This window comes from Gilbertella persicaria (assembly GCF_025201335.1).
Source record: "Gilbertella persicaria strain CBS 190.32 chromosome Unknown B0P05scaffold_34, whole genome shotgun sequence".
Taxonomy (NCBI): domain Eukaryota; kingdom Fungi; phylum Mucoromycota; class Mucoromycetes; order Mucorales; family Choanephoraceae; genus Gilbertella; species Gilbertella persicaria.
This window is the reverse complement of record NW_026251995.1, coordinates 43,051-61,870: the sequence shown is the minus strand read 5'-3', so window position 1 is coordinate 61,870 and position 18,820 is coordinate 43,051. Positions and strand designations below refer to the sequence as shown.

General features: G+C 35.3%; 10 protein-coding genes across 10 annotated transcripts; 7 read left to right on the top strand and 3 right to left on the bottom strand.

Annotated features, from left to right (window-relative positions):
• The first annotated feature begins 9 nt into the window (after positions 1-9).
• Positions 10-1,440, top strand: B0P05DRAFT_551327 (uncharacterized protein). Its single transcript, XM_051579348.1, has 3 exons — positions 10-116; positions 174-563; positions 611-1,440. The coding sequence occupies exons 2-3, from the start codon at positions 423-425 to the stop codon at positions 1,034-1,036; spliced, it is 567 nt and encodes a 188-aa protein (XP_051432511.1). The 5' UTR covers positions 10-116; positions 174-422; the 3' UTR covers positions 1,037-1,440.
• On the top strand, positions 1,441-3,909 carry B0P05DRAFT_551325 (uncharacterized protein). The gene is made up of 11 exons (XM_051579347.1): positions 1,441-1,625; positions 1,682-1,783; positions 1,830-1,867; positions 1,897-2,067; positions 2,113-2,327; positions 2,371-2,607; positions 2,663-2,753; positions 2,808-3,009; positions 3,059-3,413; positions 3,452-3,625; positions 3,675-3,909. Exons 3-11 carry the CDS (start codon positions 1,861-1,863, stop codon positions 3,792-3,794), a joined length of 1,572 nt encoding a protein of 523 aa, XP_051432510.1. The 5' UTR covers positions 1,441-1,625; positions 1,682-1,783; positions 1,830-1,860; the 3' UTR covers positions 3,795-3,909.
• A 2,535-nt stretch (positions 3,910-6,444) lies between these two features.
• B0P05DRAFT_551322 (uncharacterized protein) lies at positions 6,445-7,487 on the bottom strand. The gene is made up of 4 exons (XM_051579346.1): positions 7,297-7,487; positions 7,168-7,249; positions 7,064-7,119; positions 6,445-7,011 (listed from the first exon to the last, which is right to left on the bottom strand). Exons 1-4 carry the CDS (start codon positions 7,445-7,447, stop codon positions 6,611-6,613), a joined length of 690 nt encoding a protein of 229 aa, XP_051432509.1. The 5' UTR covers positions 7,448-7,487; the 3' UTR covers positions 6,445-6,610.
• Positions 7,488-7,926: 439 nt separating this feature from the next.
• On the top strand, positions 7,927-8,815 carry B0P05DRAFT_580580 (Ham1 family protein; the record flags this gene model as incomplete). The annotated part of the gene is made up of 6 exons (XM_051582031.1): positions 7,927-7,954; positions 8,134-8,198; positions 8,254-8,327; positions 8,370-8,514; positions 8,565-8,641; positions 8,716-8,815. 6 exons carry the CDS (start codon positions 7,927-7,929, stop codon positions 8,813-8,815), a joined length of 489 nt encoding a protein of 162 aa, XP_051432508.1.
• B0P05DRAFT_551313 (uncharacterized protein) lies at positions 8,812-9,521 on the bottom strand. The gene is made up of 5 exons (XM_051579345.1): positions 9,391-9,521; positions 9,294-9,342; positions 9,198-9,243; positions 8,937-9,146; positions 8,812-8,880 (listed from the first exon to the last, which is right to left on the bottom strand). Exons 1-4 carry the CDS (start codon positions 9,497-9,499, stop codon positions 9,030-9,032), a joined length of 321 nt encoding a protein of 106 aa, XP_051432507.1. The 5' UTR covers positions 9,500-9,521; the 3' UTR covers positions 8,812-8,880; positions 8,937-9,029.
• Position 9,522: 1 nt separating this feature from the next.
• On the bottom strand, positions 9,523-11,339 carry B0P05DRAFT_551309 (kinase-like domain-containing protein). The gene is made up of 8 exons (XM_051579344.1): positions 11,273-11,339; positions 11,095-11,193; positions 10,999-11,042; positions 10,811-10,939; positions 10,514-10,765; positions 10,194-10,467; positions 9,885-10,145; positions 9,523-9,841 (listed from the first exon to the last, which is right to left on the bottom strand). Exons 3-8 carry the CDS (start codon positions 11,028-11,030, stop codon positions 9,686-9,688), a joined length of 1,104 nt encoding a protein of 367 aa, XP_051432506.1. The 5' UTR covers positions 11,031-11,042; positions 11,095-11,193; positions 11,273-11,339; the 3' UTR covers positions 9,523-9,685.
• Positions 11,340-11,733: 394 nt separating this feature from the next.
• On the top strand, positions 11,734-13,688 carry B0P05DRAFT_551300 (uncharacterized protein). Its single transcript, XM_051579343.1, has 7 exons — positions 11,734-11,770; positions 11,820-11,981; positions 12,032-12,148; positions 12,206-12,448; positions 12,493-12,744; positions 12,791-13,275; positions 13,337-13,688. The coding sequence occupies exons 1-7, from the start codon at positions 11,740-11,742 to the stop codon at positions 13,403-13,405; spliced, it is 1,359 nt and encodes a 452-aa protein (XP_051432505.1). The 5' UTR covers positions 11,734-11,739; the 3' UTR covers positions 13,406-13,688.
• Positions 13,689-13,764: 76 nt separating this feature from the next.
• B0P05DRAFT_551297 (Dihydroorotate dehydrogenase) lies at positions 13,765-14,831 on the top strand. The gene has a single exon (XM_051579342.1). The coding sequence runs from the start codon at positions 13,855-13,857 to the stop codon at positions 14,794-14,796; it is 942 nt and encodes a 313-aa protein (XP_051432504.1). The 5' UTR covers positions 13,765-13,854; the 3' UTR covers positions 14,797-14,831.
• Positions 14,832-14,845: 14 nt separating this feature from the next.
• On the top strand, positions 14,846-16,219 carry B0P05DRAFT_551294 (uncharacterized protein). The gene is made up of 4 exons (XM_051579341.1): positions 14,846-15,208; positions 15,258-15,317; positions 15,362-15,584; positions 15,626-16,219. Exons 1-4 carry the CDS (start codon positions 14,873-14,875, stop codon positions 16,213-16,215), a joined length of 1,209 nt encoding a protein of 402 aa, XP_051432503.1. The 5' UTR covers positions 14,846-14,872; the 3' UTR covers positions 16,216-16,219.
• An 84-nt stretch (positions 16,220-16,303) lies between these two features.
• On the top strand, positions 16,304-18,818 carry B0P05DRAFT_551293 (peptidase S8/S53 domain-containing protein; the record flags this gene model as incomplete). Its single annotated transcript, XM_051579340.1, has 4 exons — positions 16,304-16,787; positions 16,840-16,974; positions 17,025-18,181; positions 18,263-18,818. Coding segments are annotated over 4 exons (2,170 nt in total), but the record flags the coding sequence as incomplete, so codon positions are not given.
• Positions 18,819-18,820: the final 2 nt, after the last annotated feature.

Here is an 18,820-nt window from a genome sequence, read left to right as displayed (position 1 = left end):
AGAGAGGGATTTATGTGCAAGTAAGAAACTTTTATTCAAAAAACATATGTATATTATTGCTCAGTTTGTTCATTGTCTTTATTGGGGTTATTTAGTACAGATCTTGTAGACATGAGCCTAAATTCATAACGAGATTAGACAAAAAAAAAGAAAAAGATCATTGCAAATATCTACATGGCAGTATGAATCTTGCCTGTCTCACGAATAGCAGGTGCTGTCTTTGATAATGGTTTGATATTGTTTGTTAAAGCCTTCATGTTCTTGTCTAATTCAGAAAGTTCTTTCTGTAGCAGGTCATAAAGTGCTTGTTTAGAATATGCATCCGCCATAATGATTGTAAACAGTAAAAAAAAGGAAATTTTTTTTCGTTACAAACGCGTTTGATCAAAAGAGCTCATCTTTCTTTCATACTTTTTTTTGTCATGAATTCATTTCGAACACCAGTGAAAAACACAGCGACAACAGAAACAAGGCGTCGATGGCGTGACAAGATTCAACAAGAATGTACAGATCGAATTAAATTAGCCAGGCAAGACAAGATTAGCAGATTACGAGAAGAGCAGGCACGTACAAGAGTATGCATACATAAACTAACTGGTATCTATCAAAGTGGATGAGCAAAATTGTTATTGCAGAAAAAGAAAGAATTAAGCAAGGACATGAAGAATCGATGCTAAAAGAAGGCATTGTAGATATCGATAGTCTAATAGAAGAAAGCTTACAGCAAGAAGCACAATTATTTGAAGAAGAGCAAGAAGAACTAGAAAGCGCTCTGGCATTTTACGAAGCGTCCAAGGATGCAGTGATCTGTCTGAATTGTAAAAAAGCTGCCCTCATCCTAAACCAGAACCTAGCTTCTTGTCCCCAATGTGGATTTTATGCGACAGAAAAGTGCTTGCATGATATGATTCAAGCAGAGACACATCATGCAAATCATTGTCAGGGTCCTATAGAATATAGTCTCGAGCCTGGCACAGATAATATCATCACTGCTCTCTGTACCATATGCGATTTGTGGAGTGTATTTTATATGTAAACTAGTTTAATAAATTCAATTAAAGGATGTCAGTCTGAGATCAAAGATTAATCAGGAAAAAAATAAATAAAAAAAAAGCAGAGACTAGCAAGTGTATACAGACTTCTAAAAAGTTTTTAGGATTCTATCATCCCTAGAATGCTAGAACGTTCTACTTGGTTTCCTACAAATAATCTCTTTCTTCCTGTTACGCAAAAGATCAGCAAGATGGATAATCTTTGTAACACTTGTGAACTGCTTGGGGAAGTCAATAATGGTAATGAATATTCAAAGCAAGTAGTTGTTGCAAGAAACATCACCGTTGTTTGTGACAAGAAGATTCATTATTTCTTTGAGAATAATAGTCTTTCACTTATTGAGTCTGCTTAAAAGTAAGGGAACTAAAGCAGAATAAAAATTGAAATAGTATATCCAGTAGACCCTAGACTGCTTTTCTTGAGCTTTACTTCAAGCCCCGGGTACACCCAATTCAGTACATCCGAAATATCTGTCCTCGAGTTCGGTGATTATACAACACTTCTTGATGATGGATAGTTTCTTTTGTTCTAATAGCCAATATCTTGTCAGCCATATCCCTGAAAAAAATAAGGTATAAATGCGGCTTTACGCTTGATAAACTAACTTTCTCTGTTTCTCTTCTCTCAGTTTGACACGCCTGTTGACGATCTAAAAGACACAACTCTAACAGGACTCTCCGAAAACGCGCTTTCAGCTCGACTAGATCAAATAAATCAGTTTTTATTGCATGTAGGCGTAAAAATTTATGTTGGATTTTTATTGAATTTTGTCACAGAAAGCATTGAGTTCTGGACTGAACCTTATCCATGAACTGTTCCCACTTTTAAATCATGTAAATACAGACATTCAAGCGAAAGCGTATTGCGCTCAACTCCGTCTTGCGGATCAAATTGATCCGGATGAGCTTGTTGAAAGTATGATGGATCAATTAATTTGTATATCCTGGGAATCTCAAGATACTCGTTATCAAACGACCCGTTTATCAGCTGCTTATGTAGAACTCTTTGGCAAAGGTAACGAACAAAAAATCATCAAAAAGGTGCTAAGATAATATACAGGACTGGAAAAGATGACAAGAGCAAGAGATTGGATGCTTTTCATACCTTTTTTGGCTAATTATTATGTAAAAACGATGCAATGGATAGAAACTGTCCTTGTTGAAAAGTCTATTCCCGAATGGAATCAGATTATCTTGCTCTTTACACACAATTGCTTGGATTTTATTCAGTTCTTGAACACAAAAACAGTCTCTGAAAGTTTGGTAGATTTTCCAGTAAGTTTTGTAAGGCAAAAAATTCTAGCTTAATTCTGTTTAGTATGATAGTCATGATATAGGGAAAGAATCTGGTGATGTAAAACGACGTTATCTTGCTTTTTACTTAATCCATCTTGTCTGTGAGAAAATAATGGCTCATCTTGATATGGGGCTATCAAAAGCTTATTTTGATAAATGCCATGTTGCTTATAATACGTCCAACCTGATGGCACATCAGCCCAAGAAGTCAAACAATCAAGAAGACTATCTTTTGTTTAGTATCATTCAACGTTGCACCGTAAGTTTTATATTTCTATCATTTCTACAGTCTGTTAATACTGTCCTTTATAAAGAAATTTGTCGTTGATACAGGGCTCTCATTTGAAAAATTGCATCAGCTTCGAGCAAGTCTAAAGAGTATTGAAGTCAATGACAAATCTGAAGGTAAAATAGTTTATGTTTTCTTTCTCTATCGCTTTGACTCAAAAGATATAATAGAGGACATAATGATGGAAAATGATCGACAAATGATTAATGCAAGATTATATTCACTTGGTTCTAATGGCATTGCCGTTCTATTTAGTCTGTCGCTCTATGATGAACTGATTGCTTCAAAGAAGTATGGCCTGCTTCCTAATAATCTAAACGCTTTCTCTGTATCAAAGACATACATTGGCATGCTATTAAACCTTGTCTTCAGGTATATATTTAGTAGCAAAATATGTATGCATAACTGATTAACATAATAGGCCTTCTGACTTGATTTGTCAGACAGATAAAGGTATTTTTGTCATGCTTTATTTAGCTGACCATATCAAGCCAACGTTAACTATGGACGATTTGGACAAAGATATCCAAGGACCTTCAGGTGAAATTCCTGTCGCTCAAATCATCCAAGTACTGTCTTCTGTTGCATCTACATGTCCCGATAAATCGATTCGATTTTGTTCTTATAAACTCATTGAAAAGTTCCTCAAGTTTTGTACGGATGAACCTCGGTTCTTACTTTTAGCTGAATTAATTGAACGATGCCCATTTCCTTCCATGAATACAGCAGCTATCGGTCTATTAAAAGACCAGGTTTCTAGTTCATTTCAAGAAAAGGTAATTGCATATTGTCATATTTGATGCTCACTTTATAGACGTTTTCCATGTTTGCTAGTCCACTCATCCTATCTCGATTCTTTCCTATCATTTTCAAATTTAAATCAGATTGGAAAATGAATGGAAATGTATTTTGGGATGATTATAATCATGTTATGCAAGCATTGAATTTTTACTATTTTTTGCTGAATCTTGATCGGCGCTTAAATGTGGCAAGTTTTCTTATTTTTGTAAAAGCATTCAAATTAATTGATAATATAGACAACTGTATGGAACCAAGATCAAAGAGGTTATATCAAGAAAGATTATCTAAATCCACTTGAAAGTTTACTGAACACAATATCGACAGAGGTATACATGAATATGACTTACGAAAGCTAATGGTTTTCCAGGATCTTCAAAGAATACAAGTCGATACCATGATGCATATTATTGATAAAATTAAGAATATTATGTAATCAAGAGTAAACAAATAAAAAAAAGCGTTTCTTTTTCGGTAAATGGTAGAATATTGTTGTATTTATAGATAAATGACTTGTAATCAAGTTAGCAAAAAACGAAGTGACGAGAATGATGTGATTTGGAAAAATAGAATTGCAAAAGCATTTGTATATGTTCATTGTTATTTGAGTGACAAGTAGTTATTATATGATTATATGTGTTTTTTGAGCCATTGGGCGGACTTGCATGTCTAACTTGTTAATTGCTTTACAATATCGGTCGTGGTTTGTCTAAATGGAGAAGAAGAAATACATGTTTTACAAGTAACATATTTAATGCGTATTTGTTGTCTTGTAGAGGTGGTTAAAAGTGTAATGCGTATTTAAATATTGCATATGTATGTTTGTATAGAACAGTTTCGCTGTGGCTTTGCTTCTTAATCGTTGATTTTTTATTTCCTGCTTGTGAATCATGAATAGTAGGGGCAAGCAGGTATTCTTCTGTTAAAGAACTTACTTGTTTTACTTTATTTTTTAGTTTTAAGTATTACACAGGATTCGGATTTCATCAACTTGATCACTGATCAAACTTGGACGAGGTTGGCCACAATCTGATACTTGCTCCAACGGAATTACTGGCTGACAATTTCCATGTTACCCTTTATTTATCTAAGTTGCATACAATTCTTTTGGGAATTCAGTCAAATGCCATACAATCTTCAGTGATGGAAGTAATTGGGAAACGCTTGGAAGTTTATGAGCGATATAAAGTACAACATTATGTAGCTATTCTTTGTAGTCATATTTTATTACCGGTAAAGTCATTATTATCGTCCACTTCTCAGGATCCTCATTGGCGATAATGGACTGTACTATGTGGACTGAAAATTTTATGATTATCTCCCAGAATGATGCTGATTTCAGTAATACTAAAACCATCGGACTTTTGACCCTCTTGCAGTACTTGTAATGTATTTTTTCTGATGATGAAAATCAGAAACAAAAGCTGCAAGATGCTGGCAACCCTACTATGCATAAATCGCATAGTATTTAATAAAAACAACACTCTTTTATATAGGATAAATTCTAAGAGCTTATAATAAAAAGAAGAGGTCTAATGCATATCATCTTTGCTTAGTACAGTTGCTTATTGAAGTAAAAAACTTGCCACTTTCGCGCTTTTGTATTGAGACAGATTTAATTCAATACCTTTTGAATGACATGTTGCCCAATCCATGCGCTCAAGCCTTTTTTTTTGTATTCTAATTTGCTTATAATTTTCAACAAATATCATACTTCATTCGTATGGAGTGATGAATTCTGATGTACAGTTGATATTTTCGATATTTGTTGTTGTTATTGTTGAGATGCTAGTAAGACCATTATTCATGTCAGTGAACGTCCTTTTTATTCCGTGGTTTTGAGGTTGTAAAATCTTGATGGCTTTGGCCACTACTCTGGATGATGGATTTTTATCAATAAGTTCCAATATTCATCATTTTGGGTCTCCAATACTTGTGCTAAAGTATCAGCAGCATGTTGATCTCCGAGCCGAGTTCGATCCCTTTGTAACCCTAAGGTGTACAAATATTAAATAGTTGGATCATCTGGGCCAAAGTGTATCATTTATTGTAATAGCCTGACTAGTCAGACATAAACCAAGAGCAACAAATGGATTCAAAAGCATGATGACTTTTGACATGAGGCCTGTTTCAGGACGTAACAGCTTATTTGTATTGAATGAATATTGAAAGGGTAATCAAAGGCAGCGATTTGAGAAGAACAAAAGATATTCATTCAATCCCTTAAACAAAAGTTGAGAAAGAGATTCCGGCCAATCAAAAGAAAGCAGAACCAAAGCGTAATTGAAGCGAGTGACTTGTATCAGAAAACGAAGTTAATTCACTTTGTTCTAAAATACAAATTACCTCTTTTTTTCCATGAGGATCGTTAGAAATGGAATTGGAAGTCTCATAAAAAAATCTGATGGAATAGATTGCTAACTCAAGAATCATTCTTGAGGTAATTATTAGTTATGAGCGATATTTGAAAAACAAGCTCTATGAAAGGGCACTCAAGTTTAAGAAATAAAAATCCAGAGTATAGCTTTACTTGAAAAATGATTTGGCTTAGAGGGGGGGGGCAAGGACTATTGATGAAAAAAACTGATATATGAAAAAGAAAAAAAAATAAAGCGTTGAAGAGGAAGATAATGGAGAGAATCAAGCACCTTCAAAAAAACTAGTCAAAAGATAGCACACAACATTCAAAGGAACGGCTGCTGCACATTATTCAAAATCTATTAATAAAGCTCTTGTTCAATCCAATGATTGAGATTCAATTAAAAAAAAAACAAACAGGAAAAAACAACAAAATTCATGAGACTCAAATTATCATTATTTTATTTTATTTTATTTTGAAATAGTGCATCAAAACGATTACTCTAGTTAGACAGGTTTTTTTTCTTTTCAATTTTTTTTAAAAAAAAAAATCATAAGCAAAGCTCCTACTCAATTACTCTTTGTATTTGTTACTTCATCTTATCATCTATGTTTGTATTATTTTATTCTTAAAAGTAAACAAAAAAAAAACTGAGTAAAATAGTATTGAACAAGGGTATATGTATGTATGTATGTATGTATGTATGTATATATATATATATATGAAGAAAGAGTACTTTGTATGCTTATTTTTGGCGTTGAATTTGTTGCTTAATAAGTAATAAATCATGTTCAAGTTCTTTTTCGTTCATCGTATCTAAAGAATCTTCTGGTCTAGCCCCTTTAAATTTCTTTGGTTGACCAAGTTTGGCCTGCATTTTGCTGATTTCTTGTTGAAGATGCCATTTTCTTTTTCGTTCTTTATAAAAAAAATAAGTGTTCGTTCTTTGTATATTGTCTTACCTTCTTCACTTTCTGATCTTCGCCTCTTTTTCTTTATACTAGGCTGATTTGAAATATTATTTTTTTCAAGCGCAATGATTTTTCGAGTAAGTTCCAAGGACTTTTTATGTTCATGCAAGATATTGGATTTTTCTGTCGCAATATCGCGCTCGAGTGCATCTAATTGGTATTGATAAAAAGCTTCAATTTGGCTTAAATCTTCTTGTACTTTTGCCAGTGCTTTTTTGTCGCTTTTTATAATTTCTTTATGTGTTTCTAAGTTTTGAAACGTTAGTGAAAGGTATGTATAATAGCAACTTTTCTTTACCTTTTTCAATCGATATCAGTTGCTTTTTGAAAGTATTTAGTTTTTCTATATAAATGCTAGAATTCATTTTTAGTATTTTGAAAAAAAAAAATAGTTTGTCTTACTCATATCGATGATGCATCAGCTCATTTTCAATCTCTTCAAACAATGTTGGTACCAAATCGGATTCTTTTTTTTTATCAATTGCTTCTATTATGTTATTATTGTTTTGCATAATTTTATTTTCTTTCTACCTTTTTTTATTTTATTCGTTTCTGGTAAAGGTAAGGTATAATCTAAATAGGTGTTTTGTTTTGCTTGTTCAGAGTTTTCTTCAAAGAATTTTGGTTTTTTCAAAGCAGGGTCAAGTATTGCCCATGGCGATTCCTCATTGCGTAGTGACATATTTTTTTTGTAAAGAAAAAAAAAAGATATATAAATTTTTAGAAAGAAAGAAAAAAAAAAAGCAGTTACAAACTTTTTTTTTTAAAAAAAAAAAAGAGAAGAAAATGAAAACACAAGAGAAAAAGGCATGACCAACCGGACAATCATAAACACAATAAGCATTCGGGAATCGCGTCGGAATCACGCGTATGTGCTTTTCTTCTTAACATTGGGTTTAAGTAAATGCCATAAAGTCTTTTCTCTTCTCTTTTTTAATAGAAGACATGTTTTAATTACATTCTTTTTTGTATAGTAAAATGCCTTAATGGGTTATTTTAGTCATACATTGGATAGCAAACATGTTTCTCTTCTTTATCTTTGTTTCCTTTTGATAACAAAAGGCCGCATAATCTATTAAACGCTCGAGTCGGACTAAGTCTGATTAAGAAAAAAAAAGGAGGGGGGCTTTTTCTTTCACTCTTCACCATTTTCTCCTTATTATGAGCAACCCTGAATTTCCTAAACTTGGTACAGAATAAGGTTATTTAATATTATGTCTGACTCTTCTTTATAGTCTTTGTTACGGGAAATAAAAACAAACTTCTTGAAGTTCAGGCTATTCTTAAAGGCGTGATCGACGTTGAATCTCATAAAGTTGATTGTAAGATCGTGCCAAACTAGACATAAGCTCAACCACTTGTATGTAGTACCTGAGCTTCAAGGCGAAACGCAAGAAATTGCTAAACAAAAATGCAAAATAGCTGCAGAAATTGTAATTTCGTTTTTTTTGACATATGAAAACCACTTGTACTGATTAAATTCTATAGTTGAATGGCCCTTGTATCACAGAAGATACTGCTTTGTGTTTCAATGCCTTGAATGGTTTGCCTGGTCCTTACATGTAAGACTGTCTATACCTGTATTTATACTCATGCTTGTTTAGTAAATGGTTTCAAGATAGCATTGGTCATGCTGGTCTTAACAAAATGTTGGATGGTTTTGATGATAGATCTGCTTATGCTCTCTGTACCTTTGGCTATTGTGAAGGCCCAGGTCATGAACCTGTCATTTTTGAAGGCAGAACTAATGTGAGTTTGAAAGAAATTAAGAAGTAGGACTTAAAGACTTTTATAAAAAGGGTAAAATTGTAGCTGCACGCGGTCCAGGTACTTTTGGTTGGGATGCCATTTTCCAACCTGATGGTTATGATCAAACGTAAGTGCTTAAGACATACATGCACATCAATCTAATCTTTTTTTTTAAAAAAAAAAAAAAAAAAAAAAAAAAAGTTATGCTGAACTTGACAAGACTATCAAAAACTCCATTTCTCATCGTGGAAAAGCATTGGATGTTTTGAGAAAGTATTTTGAAGACAAAGAATCCCATTAAAATTTATTTTTCTTGATGACAAGTACGTGTATGTCTTACTAAAAGTGCTTTTTTGGCGTAACTTTCTAAATGGTGTGAATAAAAAAAAGAAAAAAAGACAAGCGAAAAAAGAAACACAAACCTTTGTGTACACTCTTGACATTTATATGGACGATTACCTGTGTGTATGCGCCTAACAATAGACATGAATCCAACTCTGTTGTTTTTATCTGATTTACCTATGTCTTGCTAAAGAGCTACTATCACTAAAACTCCTTTGACAACTTGGCTCTTCACAAATATGAGGTTTCTCTCCAGAATGCGTTCGTTGGTGTACTGTTAAGGCTGATCTCTACAACACGATTATATGTATATATACATAGGAAGACTGAAGCTATTCTACCTGAATAAATCGTTTACCACAAAAGGGTTCTGTACATTCAAATGGTCTGTTCAATATAAGTAAACTATACATGATGTAATTTTTTTTTATATATACCTATCATTAGTATGGATTCGATAGTGTCTAGTTGCATCAGAGGGCCTTCCTATACGCTGTTAAAAACAAAGATAATGAAGCTTTATTTCTTGTTTACCAAAAGTTTTTGGACAACCTGGCCATTTGCAAGGATGTCTTTTTTGAGGTTTTGGTGCTTTTGGTGCTTTTGTTTTACGTTCACCATGAATAAGTTCTGCAATATCCATAAGTGTATTTTTTATTTAAAAAATGAAGAAAGGAATGATTTTATCTTTTTACGTATTTTTATACAATAATGAAAATTTATTTTGTATGATGAAACACAGCGAATTTTTTTTATCAGCTGTTTCGTTCCGTTAGTATAAAACAAATAATATGTAATCGCCAAAGAAGCTTAAATACTGCTGCTTACTTTATAGTTTACTCTTGCTGTCCAAGTCACCTTGATCCATTATTTCCAATGCTAAATAAGCAACAGGCTTAAACTTTTCAGCGTGGAGTTTTGCTTTAGCAGAAGATGCTTGTTTACGTGCTACTCGAGCAGCAATACCTTGGGCAATGACGGACAACTTAAATTGATTTAGTATAAAAGATTTAGATGATGACACTTACTCTAAAAAAAGAAAAGGCAACAGCAAACGGCCAGTTTTGAATAGGATATGGGACAGTGTCCAACTGAGAACAGTAAGACTGCATTAACTCTTCTGCATTAGGAATAGGTAGTTCCTTCATGCCCTTCAAACCAACGAGTCCATGCTCACGAGGAATATAAAAAGGCTGCAAGAGATTACTAAGGTCAGATAATGGATGGCCAATAGTAGATAGTTCCCAATCAAGAATACCGATAACCTTAGGTTCAGTAGGATGGAAAATCTAACTGCATCATTAAACACAACAGTTTCAAATAAACATCGACATTACCAGATTATCAATCTTGAAATCACCATGAACAAGCGTGGCTTGATCCTTGACTTGATTACGCTTAAACCAAGCAAGCATCTCATTCAATCGAGGAATAGAACCCACTGCTTTCTTTGTGTCTTGATCAACAACAGCAGCCTGTGTTTCTGACACGTTTAAAAGTGATTTCATTTGACGTGTATAAAATCCGCTGTCTTTGCCATAATCAGACAAACCAATAGCTTTGAAATCAACTGCATGTAACTTGGCTAATGTCTCTACTGCAGAAAACCAACTATATCTCAAATGTAAGATTTTCATCATCTCACTTGTCTGTTTACCATAATCTGCGTTCTTCAGAAGGAATGTCCAACATTTGAATATCGTCAAAAATTCTGCCTTTCAGGAACTCCATCACATAAAACGGAGTACCAATCACGCTGTGATCTTCGCATAATGCATAGACCTTGGGCACAGGTACATTTGTGTTTTCACCTAATGCACGAATGATGCGGTATTCTCTTTCAACAGCATGTGCTGTCTTTGAGATTAAAGATCCTGGAGGCTTTTTACGCAATACGTACTGTTGTTGACTTTTCTTAATGTTGAGTTTGCCTATCATAGATCATGTGACTTACTTGTTATCCTTTAAGAGATAGGTAGGATTGGATTGGCCATGATTAAATTGACTTATATGCAAAGGTACAGAAAATCCAGGAATTTGTTTCAAAAGATAGCTTTCTAACGACTTGGTGTCAATTTCGTGGCTATAAATAATATGAGCTCCTATTTCTCTTCTTTTTTTTTTTTTCAAGTGATTCTTTACCCAGAACGAACAGAAGAAGTTGATTGTGACATAAGAAAAAAAAAGGTCGAAAAAGAGAAAAATAAAGAAAACGAAAATTAAATTCTGTTTTTTATTAGCATAAAAAATCACATGAGCCTGGAAAAACCAGTTGCATAATAAGCATTCACGCGTTGACTGCCATTTGTACGAAAATACAAGCCGAATTCATGCAGGTGAATCGATAGAAACCGAAAAAAGACAAAGCGTATTTGTTTGAATAAATGAACTGATCCATACAACTTGTGTCTATAGGGGAATATGAACCATTTTGAGAATACGCCCTTACCTTGGATAAGAAAACATAGGTTGTTCGAGACAAGTAAATTTTCAATTGATATAATTTAGCCAAATGGAGCCTTGACAGATCAAATTCGATATTGATCTCATCATTACTTTGAGCTAAAATGTCAACATTAGTATTTGATATTATTTTACTATGAGTAAGCGTAATTCTCACATTAGAAGATGATGGGTTAAAGTTCAATTTAAAAAAGAAAACTCCTCTTTACACAGAATAATAGTCTCCTAAGAACACAACAACAAAAAACAAAAGAGGAGATGCATGAGCTGTATACACGCCAGTCTCCTTTATTAATGACAACAGCTTTTCCCCCTTTTCTTCATTGTTGTTACTTACTCCTATTTTTTCCCTCTCCTCGTATTAAAGAAGATGGACTTTCTCGAATCATCTCTTCTTTTTTCACATTTTTCATTATCAAAATGACACATTTGAGTGACTTTAGTTTCTTACGTAAAGAGAGAATTCAAATATTTTGTCGTGTAATAACCAAAGTTGATAGAGAGAATGGTGTCTTTTGGCTATCTGTACCTATGGTACACATACCGGGTATGGACATTAGACAGATTTACTTGTCTTCATCCAAACAAGTTCAAACAAGGCGAACTCAAGAGTATTGTTACCATGTTAATTTTATTCATGATACCATTTCAACTGTTTTATGGTAAAATTTTGGTTTTGATGTTAGATTGTGATGTATAACTTATTGTGTAGATATCACATCTGTCAAAATCAAATATGAAGAAGGTTTTGCTAATCTCCTGGGCCGAATCTTTACAAAACCTGAAGTGATGTGGACAGTAGCAGATAAGAGCCTTGTAATTCCTACTGGTAGGCTATAACCTTTTTTTTTTTGTCTTTCCAAAATTCACTCAATCCCTACCATAGAATATAGTCTTTGCATTGGTTTTTCATTACAGACAGGAACACTTGTATTATTACAATGCTTTTGGAATTATCTTGCCAATTCAGTAGCTAAAAAGAGTTTCATGAGCAGCAAGGAATTTATGTTTTATATTGGATGGACGTTTGCAAGCTTTGTTATTTTTCCATTATTACAATATAATTTTTCTCGGGAAATCTATGAACCAACCTACAAAGAAATCATACCTGAAATGGTTTATGGCATTGGTAAGTACCTTTTCTTTTTTTTAACGAATGTACTCATCTTGTAGAACTGTTTATTGTGGCTTGTTTGGGTGTTGTCTCTCATTTTCGTTTCAAAAAACTGCTGAGCAGTTCTCGTAATACAGCAAATGGTAGATCCATTTCACAAAAGATTCGGTATTTTCAGGAAGTCAACATGATCTTGTCTACTGTCTTATTTGGTCATGGTACTCTCTTGACCATCTTAAGCTGTGATGGTTTAACAAACAGAAAAGTGTTAAACATTCACAAGTTTTCGGCAGATTTTTTTATTTGCAATAGTAAGTCCATTTTCATATACATTACGTTCTTACTGATCTGTTTTAGTTAATATGTGTGCAGTCATTACATGGTTCTGTATGATCCTGATATTTCATCCTAAGCATAACTTGTCTCCAGAAGCATTAAACCCTGATGAAGGCAGTGATGATAGTAATCAACCGCTTCAAAGTGGTATCAGTAGCACAAACACATTTGCACAAACAACGATGATCACCCATGACTCTCATACCTCAAGTGATTTCCGGTCCATTCACCCCCTCTCAAAGCCAAACACACCTACTGCTGATACATTCTACCATCCGTCCGATAGTGGCTTTCGATTTGGACCATTGCCGGTGATACCAGATCATGATGATGCTATCTATCACCGAGACAAGAACAATTCTATTACATCAACAGCACCTTCTATAGCTACACTTGTTTCTCGGCGGCCTTCTAACGTCCATACCAGAAAAGGATCCCTGAATCAAGAGAGTGCAATCGATTTCTTTCAAATGTCTGTGCCTGATACATCCACACATGACATTGCTCTACAACCAATTAAGAAATATCAGCCATTCGAAGACCCAGCCCTTCATGAACTATATTTACCTTTATCACCGCCAAGAAAAAAAAGTGATCAGACCAAGAAACATACACATTCTATTGCTATCCCATTAGAAGATCAAGATATACACTGACCCAAAATAAAAATTAGTCCAGTTTTTTTCATTCGGACTCAGCAACAAAGGTGTCATGATCCAAGAGCCAAGATGATACTTAAACGCGCTCAGTTTTTTGTTGATAATTTGTCGAGATGTTTGTTTTAAGATAATATAAATAGAGAAAAATCCAATAATGAGTATGACCGCCTTTTGCATCAATCATAATTTGGTATTGGCCTGTCATATTGTCAATAAAGTGTACAAGAAGTGTCAATGCTAATTTAACGCCCGAGTCTTTCACCAATTAAAAAAAAAAAAAAGAGATTCGGTTTTTTAATTTTTTTTTTTTTTTTTTTTTTTTTTTTTGAATAGATGTGACTCGTTCAGATGCTATAAAAGCTTCATCAGAGCAAGCATCTTGTTGTTTCTTCTTCAAATCTTTTATTCAAGAAATTTGAACATATCATGGCCGATCTTTCAACCACCATTGCAGGACTTCATCTCCCTAACCTTCTTTTCAATGCTTCTGGTGTCTGTTGTCAAACAAAAGAAGACTTGGGTTTGATGCTTGCCAGTGACTCTGGTTCGTTGATAACCAAATCGGCCACCTTGGAACCTCGTGAAGGCAACCCTTCACCTCGCTACTTGCCTTTGCCCGACGGTATTGGCAGTATCAACTCCATGGGTCTCCCTAACGAAGGTTACGAGTACTACCTTGACTTTGCCAAACAATATGACTATCAAAACAAAAAGCCCTTGTTTATCTCTCTTTCCGGTCTGAGTTTGGCTGATAATGTCAAGATGGTGGAAGCCTTTGTCGCTGCTGATTTACCTTGTGTATTGGAAATCAATTTCTCTTGTCCCAATGTACCTGGTAAGCCTCAATTGGGTTATGATATCGAAGCTATGGAGAACGCATTGACTGTCTTGGCTCCTTTGATCAAGAAACCATTTGGTATTAAGCTACCTCCTTACTTTGACATTGCTCACTTTGATGCTGCTGCTGCTGTCTTTAACAAGTTTGATAACTTGGCTTTTGTGACTTGTATTAATTCAGTGGGTAATGGTTTGGCCATTGATTTTGAAACAGAACAAGCCTTGATCAAGCCCAAGGATGGATTTGGCGGTTTAGGTGGCTATATGGTCCTGAACACAGCTTTGGCTAATGTAAATGCTTTTCATCGTCGCTTGAAGAATAAGCAAGTGATTGGTGTGGGTGGTGTTACCTCTGGTAAAGAAGTCTTCCTTCATGTCTTGGCTGGTGCCAGTGCTGTTCAAATCGGTACTACCTTGAAGGAAGAAGGTCCTCAAGTCTTTACTCGTATCGTGAAGGAATTAAATGATATTATGATTGCTAAGGGGTACAAATCCCTTGAGGATTTCCGTGGCAAGGTCAAAACTTTGTAAATAAAAATAATAAAATACCTTTATTTGATTGGCTATTTCACACTTGCTATTTCTTATTTCTTATTTCTTTTTTAAAATGAAAGAAGAGAATATAGGTGTCATGTCAGAAAAGAATGTTCCAAGACCATCATCATATTCTCCGCTTGCGTTACAGACAAAACCATTTCATCACTTGCCATTAAGAAAACGACCACCGATGGAAGGTACATTCAAGAAACACCATGTAGAAACACAATGGCATCAGACATCAACATACCCACCAGGATCTTCTAATAACTCACACTCGGCAAGTATGTCATCATTTAAAAAGACGCCCTTAAAGAAAGCATATCCTTATTTTAAAAGCAAACCCGTCTATTCACCCAACAAGAATCAAATCATTAACCCATTATTCAATCCTGTTCACTACCAAGTAAGTTGGTCTAGGGTTTCCATGATTTTACTGACAATAAAAGCCACAGGCAACTGAACAAGTCATTCATTCATTTAAAGCAGCTTGGCTGCATTCCAATGAAACAAAGGTAATTTAAATGGTTTACCTATTTCTATAACCAACATGGCATAGAAACCAGCTGCTATCAAAAAGACTTCTGCAGATCAAAAAAAGACCACTTCTAAATCGCATGTGGATGGAAAGAAGTACTGTGTTTGTCAAACATGTTATGATGCCACCAAATTCATGATTGCCTGTGACCGATGTGATGATTGGTTTCATGGTGAATGTATTGGTATTGATGAAAAAGAAAGTGAATTTATTGATCTTTACTTTTGTGATACCTGTTGGCAGGGTAAGTGAACATGTATCTTATTATCTTACTGATGTTGTTAGTGACTGGTAAAAAGACCTCTTGGAAGCCTACGTGTGCTAATCCCAACTGCCTTAAGCCAGCCAATTCAGGTCACCTATCAAAATATTGCTCAGATTCATGCGGATTGCAGGTTGCACGAGCTCGGTTAGAATGGATTGAAATCAAACGGCGAAACCACTCTATACCAATCGCTGAATTCTGTTTAGCCAGACAAAGACAGCTTCGTATTCATTCTTTTGCAGACAGACAAGATCGACAGAGACTAGTGGAGATTCGACAAGAAGCGGCTGGTATCAGAGATAAATTAGAGCTACTAAACACCAAGAAGAGCATAGCGGCGTCTAACACAACCCTATGTGGATTTGATTCACGGTTCATGTGGCCTGATGCACTCTGGAAATCTCCGCCATCATTTACTGTATGTCAAGGAGAACATTGTACTCTACATCCTCAATGGCAAGAACTTATGCTACTTGTACTTGTAAAAGAAAAAAACGACTTGTGTGATCAGTTGGTCAGGCTGGAAAAAGAAAAGAATCAAATCAAGGCAAGAATGAGAAAGAGGCGCCATGACCAAGACCATCTCCTGAATACCACACTGGAAATTTAAAGTTGTGGCAAGTGAGACTATTTTCATATAAAAACCCAGCTAAAATTTCTCACTTTTTTCTTTTTCTTCTTATTTTGTTAAATAACAGAATGAAAACTTATTTTGCTTTGTTCCTATATACCTTTTGGATTCAGCTTGCTTTTTGTATTGAAAAAAGAGACTATACCAAACGATCGTATTATACAATACATACAGTCTATCCAAATGATATTCATTCTGCACAAGAAATAGCACAACATTTAGGTGCAAGATTAGAAGGACCTGTAGGAGAATTAAGTCATTATTATTGGATAAGCATACCTTTGTCAGACCAAAACAGCATACACCATCAATTTAGACACTATAAGCATCAAAAAAGAGACCAAGTGCTTGTCGATCAACTACATCATCAAATACCACGACAACGACTCTTTAAACGCGCACCACCCCCTATCGTAGAAAACACAACAGAAGAATACAAAATCAATGGGGAAACTATACCTTTACCTTCTTTAGACCAGCAAGATGGCTTCAATAAACTCAAAAATGTACTGGACATTCATGATCCTGGTTTTGATAACCAATGGCATTTGGTAATGTATTCCAATGCCATGCAATCTTTTATTTATTTATTTGTTTGTTTAGATCAATACACAAGAACGAGGACATGATCTGAATGTGACAGGTGTCTGGAGTCAAGGCATTACTGGCAAAGGTGTAGTGGTAGCCATTTTAGATGATGGACTTGATATGGATCACCCAGATTTAAAAGCCAATTATGTAAGTGGCCTGTCTTTTTTTTTTTATATAGCATTTATACTTGCTTTTAGTTTGCTGCAGGCTCTTTTGATTTCAATGATCATGTTCATGAACCCAAGCCACGTCTTTCGGATGACACACATGGTACACGATGTGCTGGCGAAATAGCTGCTGTCAAGAATACCATGTGTGGCGTAGGTGTAGCCTATGATGCCAAAGTTGCTGGTGTACGAATCTTATCGGGACAAATCACAGAGGCTGATGAAGCTGCTGCCTTGAATTACGAATACCAACAAAACCACATCTATTCATGTTCCTGGGGTCCCCCTGATGCTGGTGAAGTAGCAGAAGCACCACAGGGCATCGTTTTAGATGCTATCAAGAATGGCATTCAACATGGAAGAAATGGCTCAGGTTCGATATTTGTATTTGCGTCGGGCAATGGTGGAGCCAATGACGATAATTGTAACTTTGATGGTTACACCAACAGTCTTTATACCATCACGGTGGGTGCCATTGATCGATTAGGACAACATCCTGCTTATTCAGAACGCTGTGCTGCTCAACTGGTCGTGACTTACTCTAGTGGGAATGGGGGGTATATCTATACCACGGATATAGGCAATAGTCAATGCACAGATCGACATGGTGGTACATCGGCTGCTGCCCCTTTAGCTGCAGGTGTGTTTGCACTTGTTCTCTCTGTTCGTCCTGACCTCAGTTGGCGTGATATACAACACCTCTGTGTTCAATCAGCTATACCCATCTCACTTGAGGATCCTGACTGGACCACACTACCTTCTGGACGTCTATTTAACCATAAATTTGGGTATGGCGTATTAGACGCATACCAAATCGTTGAGCTTGCCAAAAACTTCGAGTCTGTAGGTCCTCAAACAAGTCTGGTGGTTGCATCTACAAAACAAGACCAAGAGCAAGAACTCAAGTTGGATATTCCTGATATCACACCACTGGAAGGCGCTGCCATGGATTATGCTATGGCATTCACAAGCACATTAAATGTGACACCAGAGATGGTAGAGAGCGCAGGTCTGTCACGTCTTGAGCATGTCACTGTGACAGTCAATATTGAGCATCAACGACGTGGCGACTTGGAGATTTTGTTGACGAGTCCTCATGGTATAGTAAGTCAATTAGGTACACCTCGTCGGTATGATAAAAGTGATGCTGGTCTCATGGACTGGACATTTATGACAGTAAAGCATTGGTAAGGAAAACACGCTTTGGTATCTTTTTTTTTTTTTTTTTTTTTTTTTTTTTTGTTATGTGTCTGACACATTGTATATAGGGAAGAAGATCCTGTAGGTAGTTGGACGTTAAGCGTGGTGGATGGAAAGAATCCCGAATTCACGGGCCAGTTTATTGATTGGAGACTGACATTATGGGGTGAAGGATTGGCAATCAAGCAAGAAAGACCTCATATTGGTGTAGATGATTTTGAACATGGCAACAATCAATCTTTTATTGACCAAAATGAAGACCAACTGACCGAGACCAACAAGGAAAGTCATGTCATTATGTATAGTCTTGTTTCTGTCTTTATGATTGCCAGTATTGTGAGCACTGCCTTTATCGTCAAGAAATACATATCATCAACCACTCAGTACACAAAACCAGCTGGAGATGAAAATAGTTTTGAATTTGATACTTTGCTTGATCACCATGAATTGGACGAAGAATAAATTCATTGCCGATTATTCGGTTGATGTTACACGAACGATCCCATCTTTTTTTTTGTTTTTAATATTTTTTCTTGCTTTATGCTTTATGCTTGTTTGTCCATGAATAAACGAGCATTGAATCTTGAGATAAAGAAGCGAAAAGAAAAGAAAAAAAGAAAAAAAAA

Excerpts from the sequence above, each read along its gene's own strand:
- B0P05DRAFT_551322 (XM_051579346.1), bottom strand. The coding sequence starts at position 7,447 with ATGTCACTACGCAATGAGGAATCGCCATGGGCAATACTTGACCCTGCT. Across the intron at positions 7,120-7,167 it reads CTGATGCATCATCGATATGA|CATTTATATAGAAAAACTAA; the intron begins GTAAGACAAACT and ends AATGAATTCTAG. Across the intron at positions 7,012-7,063 it reads ACTGATATCGATTGAAAAAG|AAACACATAAAGAAATTATA; the intron begins GTAAAGAAAAGT and ends TTCAAAACTTAG.
- B0P05DRAFT_551309 (XM_051579344.1), bottom strand. The coding sequence starts at position 11,030 with ATGTCACAATCAACTTCTTCTGTTCGTTCTGG. Across the intron at positions 10,940-10,998 it reads ACTTCTTCTGTTCGTTCTGG|CCACGAAATTGACACCAAGT; the intron begins GTAAAGAATCAC and ends TATTATTTATAG. Across the intron at positions 9,842-9,884 it reads TTGCCTTTTCTTTTTTTAGA|TTGTCCGTCATTGCCCAAGG; the intron begins GTAAGTGTCATC and ends AATCAATTTAAG.
- B0P05DRAFT_551300 (XM_051579343.1), top strand. The coding sequence starts at position 11,740 with ATGACACATTTGAGTGACTTTAGTTTCTTAC. Across the intron at positions 11,771-11,819 it reads GAGTGACTTTAGTTTCTTAC|AGAGAATGGTGTCTTTTGGC; the intron begins GTAAAGAGAGAA and ends CAAAGTTGATAG. Across the intron at positions 11,982-12,031 it reads ACCATTTCAACTGTTTTATG|ATATCACATCTGTCAAAATC; the intron begins GTAAAATTTTGG and ends CTTATTGTGTAG.
- B0P05DRAFT_551327 (XM_051579348.1), top strand. The coding sequence starts at position 423 with ATGAATTCATTTCGAACACCAGTGAAAAACACAGCGACAACAGAAACA. Across the intron at positions 564-610 it reads GCAGATTACGAGAAGAGCAG|TGGATGAGCAAAATTGTTAT; the intron begins GCACGTACAAGA and ends TATCTATCAAAG.
- B0P05DRAFT_551325 (XM_051579347.1), top strand. Across the intron at positions 2,068-2,112 it reads TGTAGAACTCTTTGGCAAAG|GACTGGAAAAGATGACAAGA; the intron begins GTAACGAACAAA and ends GATAATATACAG. Across the intron at positions 3,626-3,674 it reads TTGATCGGCGCTTAAATGTG|ACAACTGTATGGAACCAAGA; the intron begins GCAAGTTTTCTT and ends TTGATAATATAG.
- B0P05DRAFT_551313 (XM_051579345.1), bottom strand. The coding sequence starts at position 9,499 with ATGGATATTGCAGAACTTATTCATGGTGAACGTAAAACAAAAGCACCA. Across the intron at positions 9,244-9,293 it reads CGAATCCATACTAATGATAG|ACCATTTGAATGTACAGAAC; the intron begins GTATATATAAAA and ends TATATTGAACAG. Across the intron at positions 9,147-9,197 it reads GTGGTAAACGATTTATTCAG|AGATCAGCCTTAACAGTACA; the intron begins GTAGAATAGCTT and ends ATCGTGTTGTAG.
- B0P05DRAFT_551294 (XM_051579341.1), top strand. The coding sequence starts at position 14,873 with ATGAAAGAAGAGAATATAGGTGTCATGTCAGAAAAGAATGTTCCAAGA. Across the intron at positions 15,209-15,257 it reads TCAATCCTGTTCACTACCAA|GCAACTGAACAAGTCATTCA; the intron begins GTAAGTTGGTCT and ends TAAAAGCCACAG. Across the intron at positions 15,585-15,625 it reads TTGTGATACCTGTTGGCAGG|TGACTGGTAAAAAGACCTCT; the intron begins GTAAGTGAACAT and ends TGATGTTGTTAG.
- B0P05DRAFT_551297 (XM_051579342.1), top strand. The coding sequence starts at position 13,855 with ATGGCCGATCTTTCAACCACCATTGCAGGACTTCATCTCCCTAACCTT.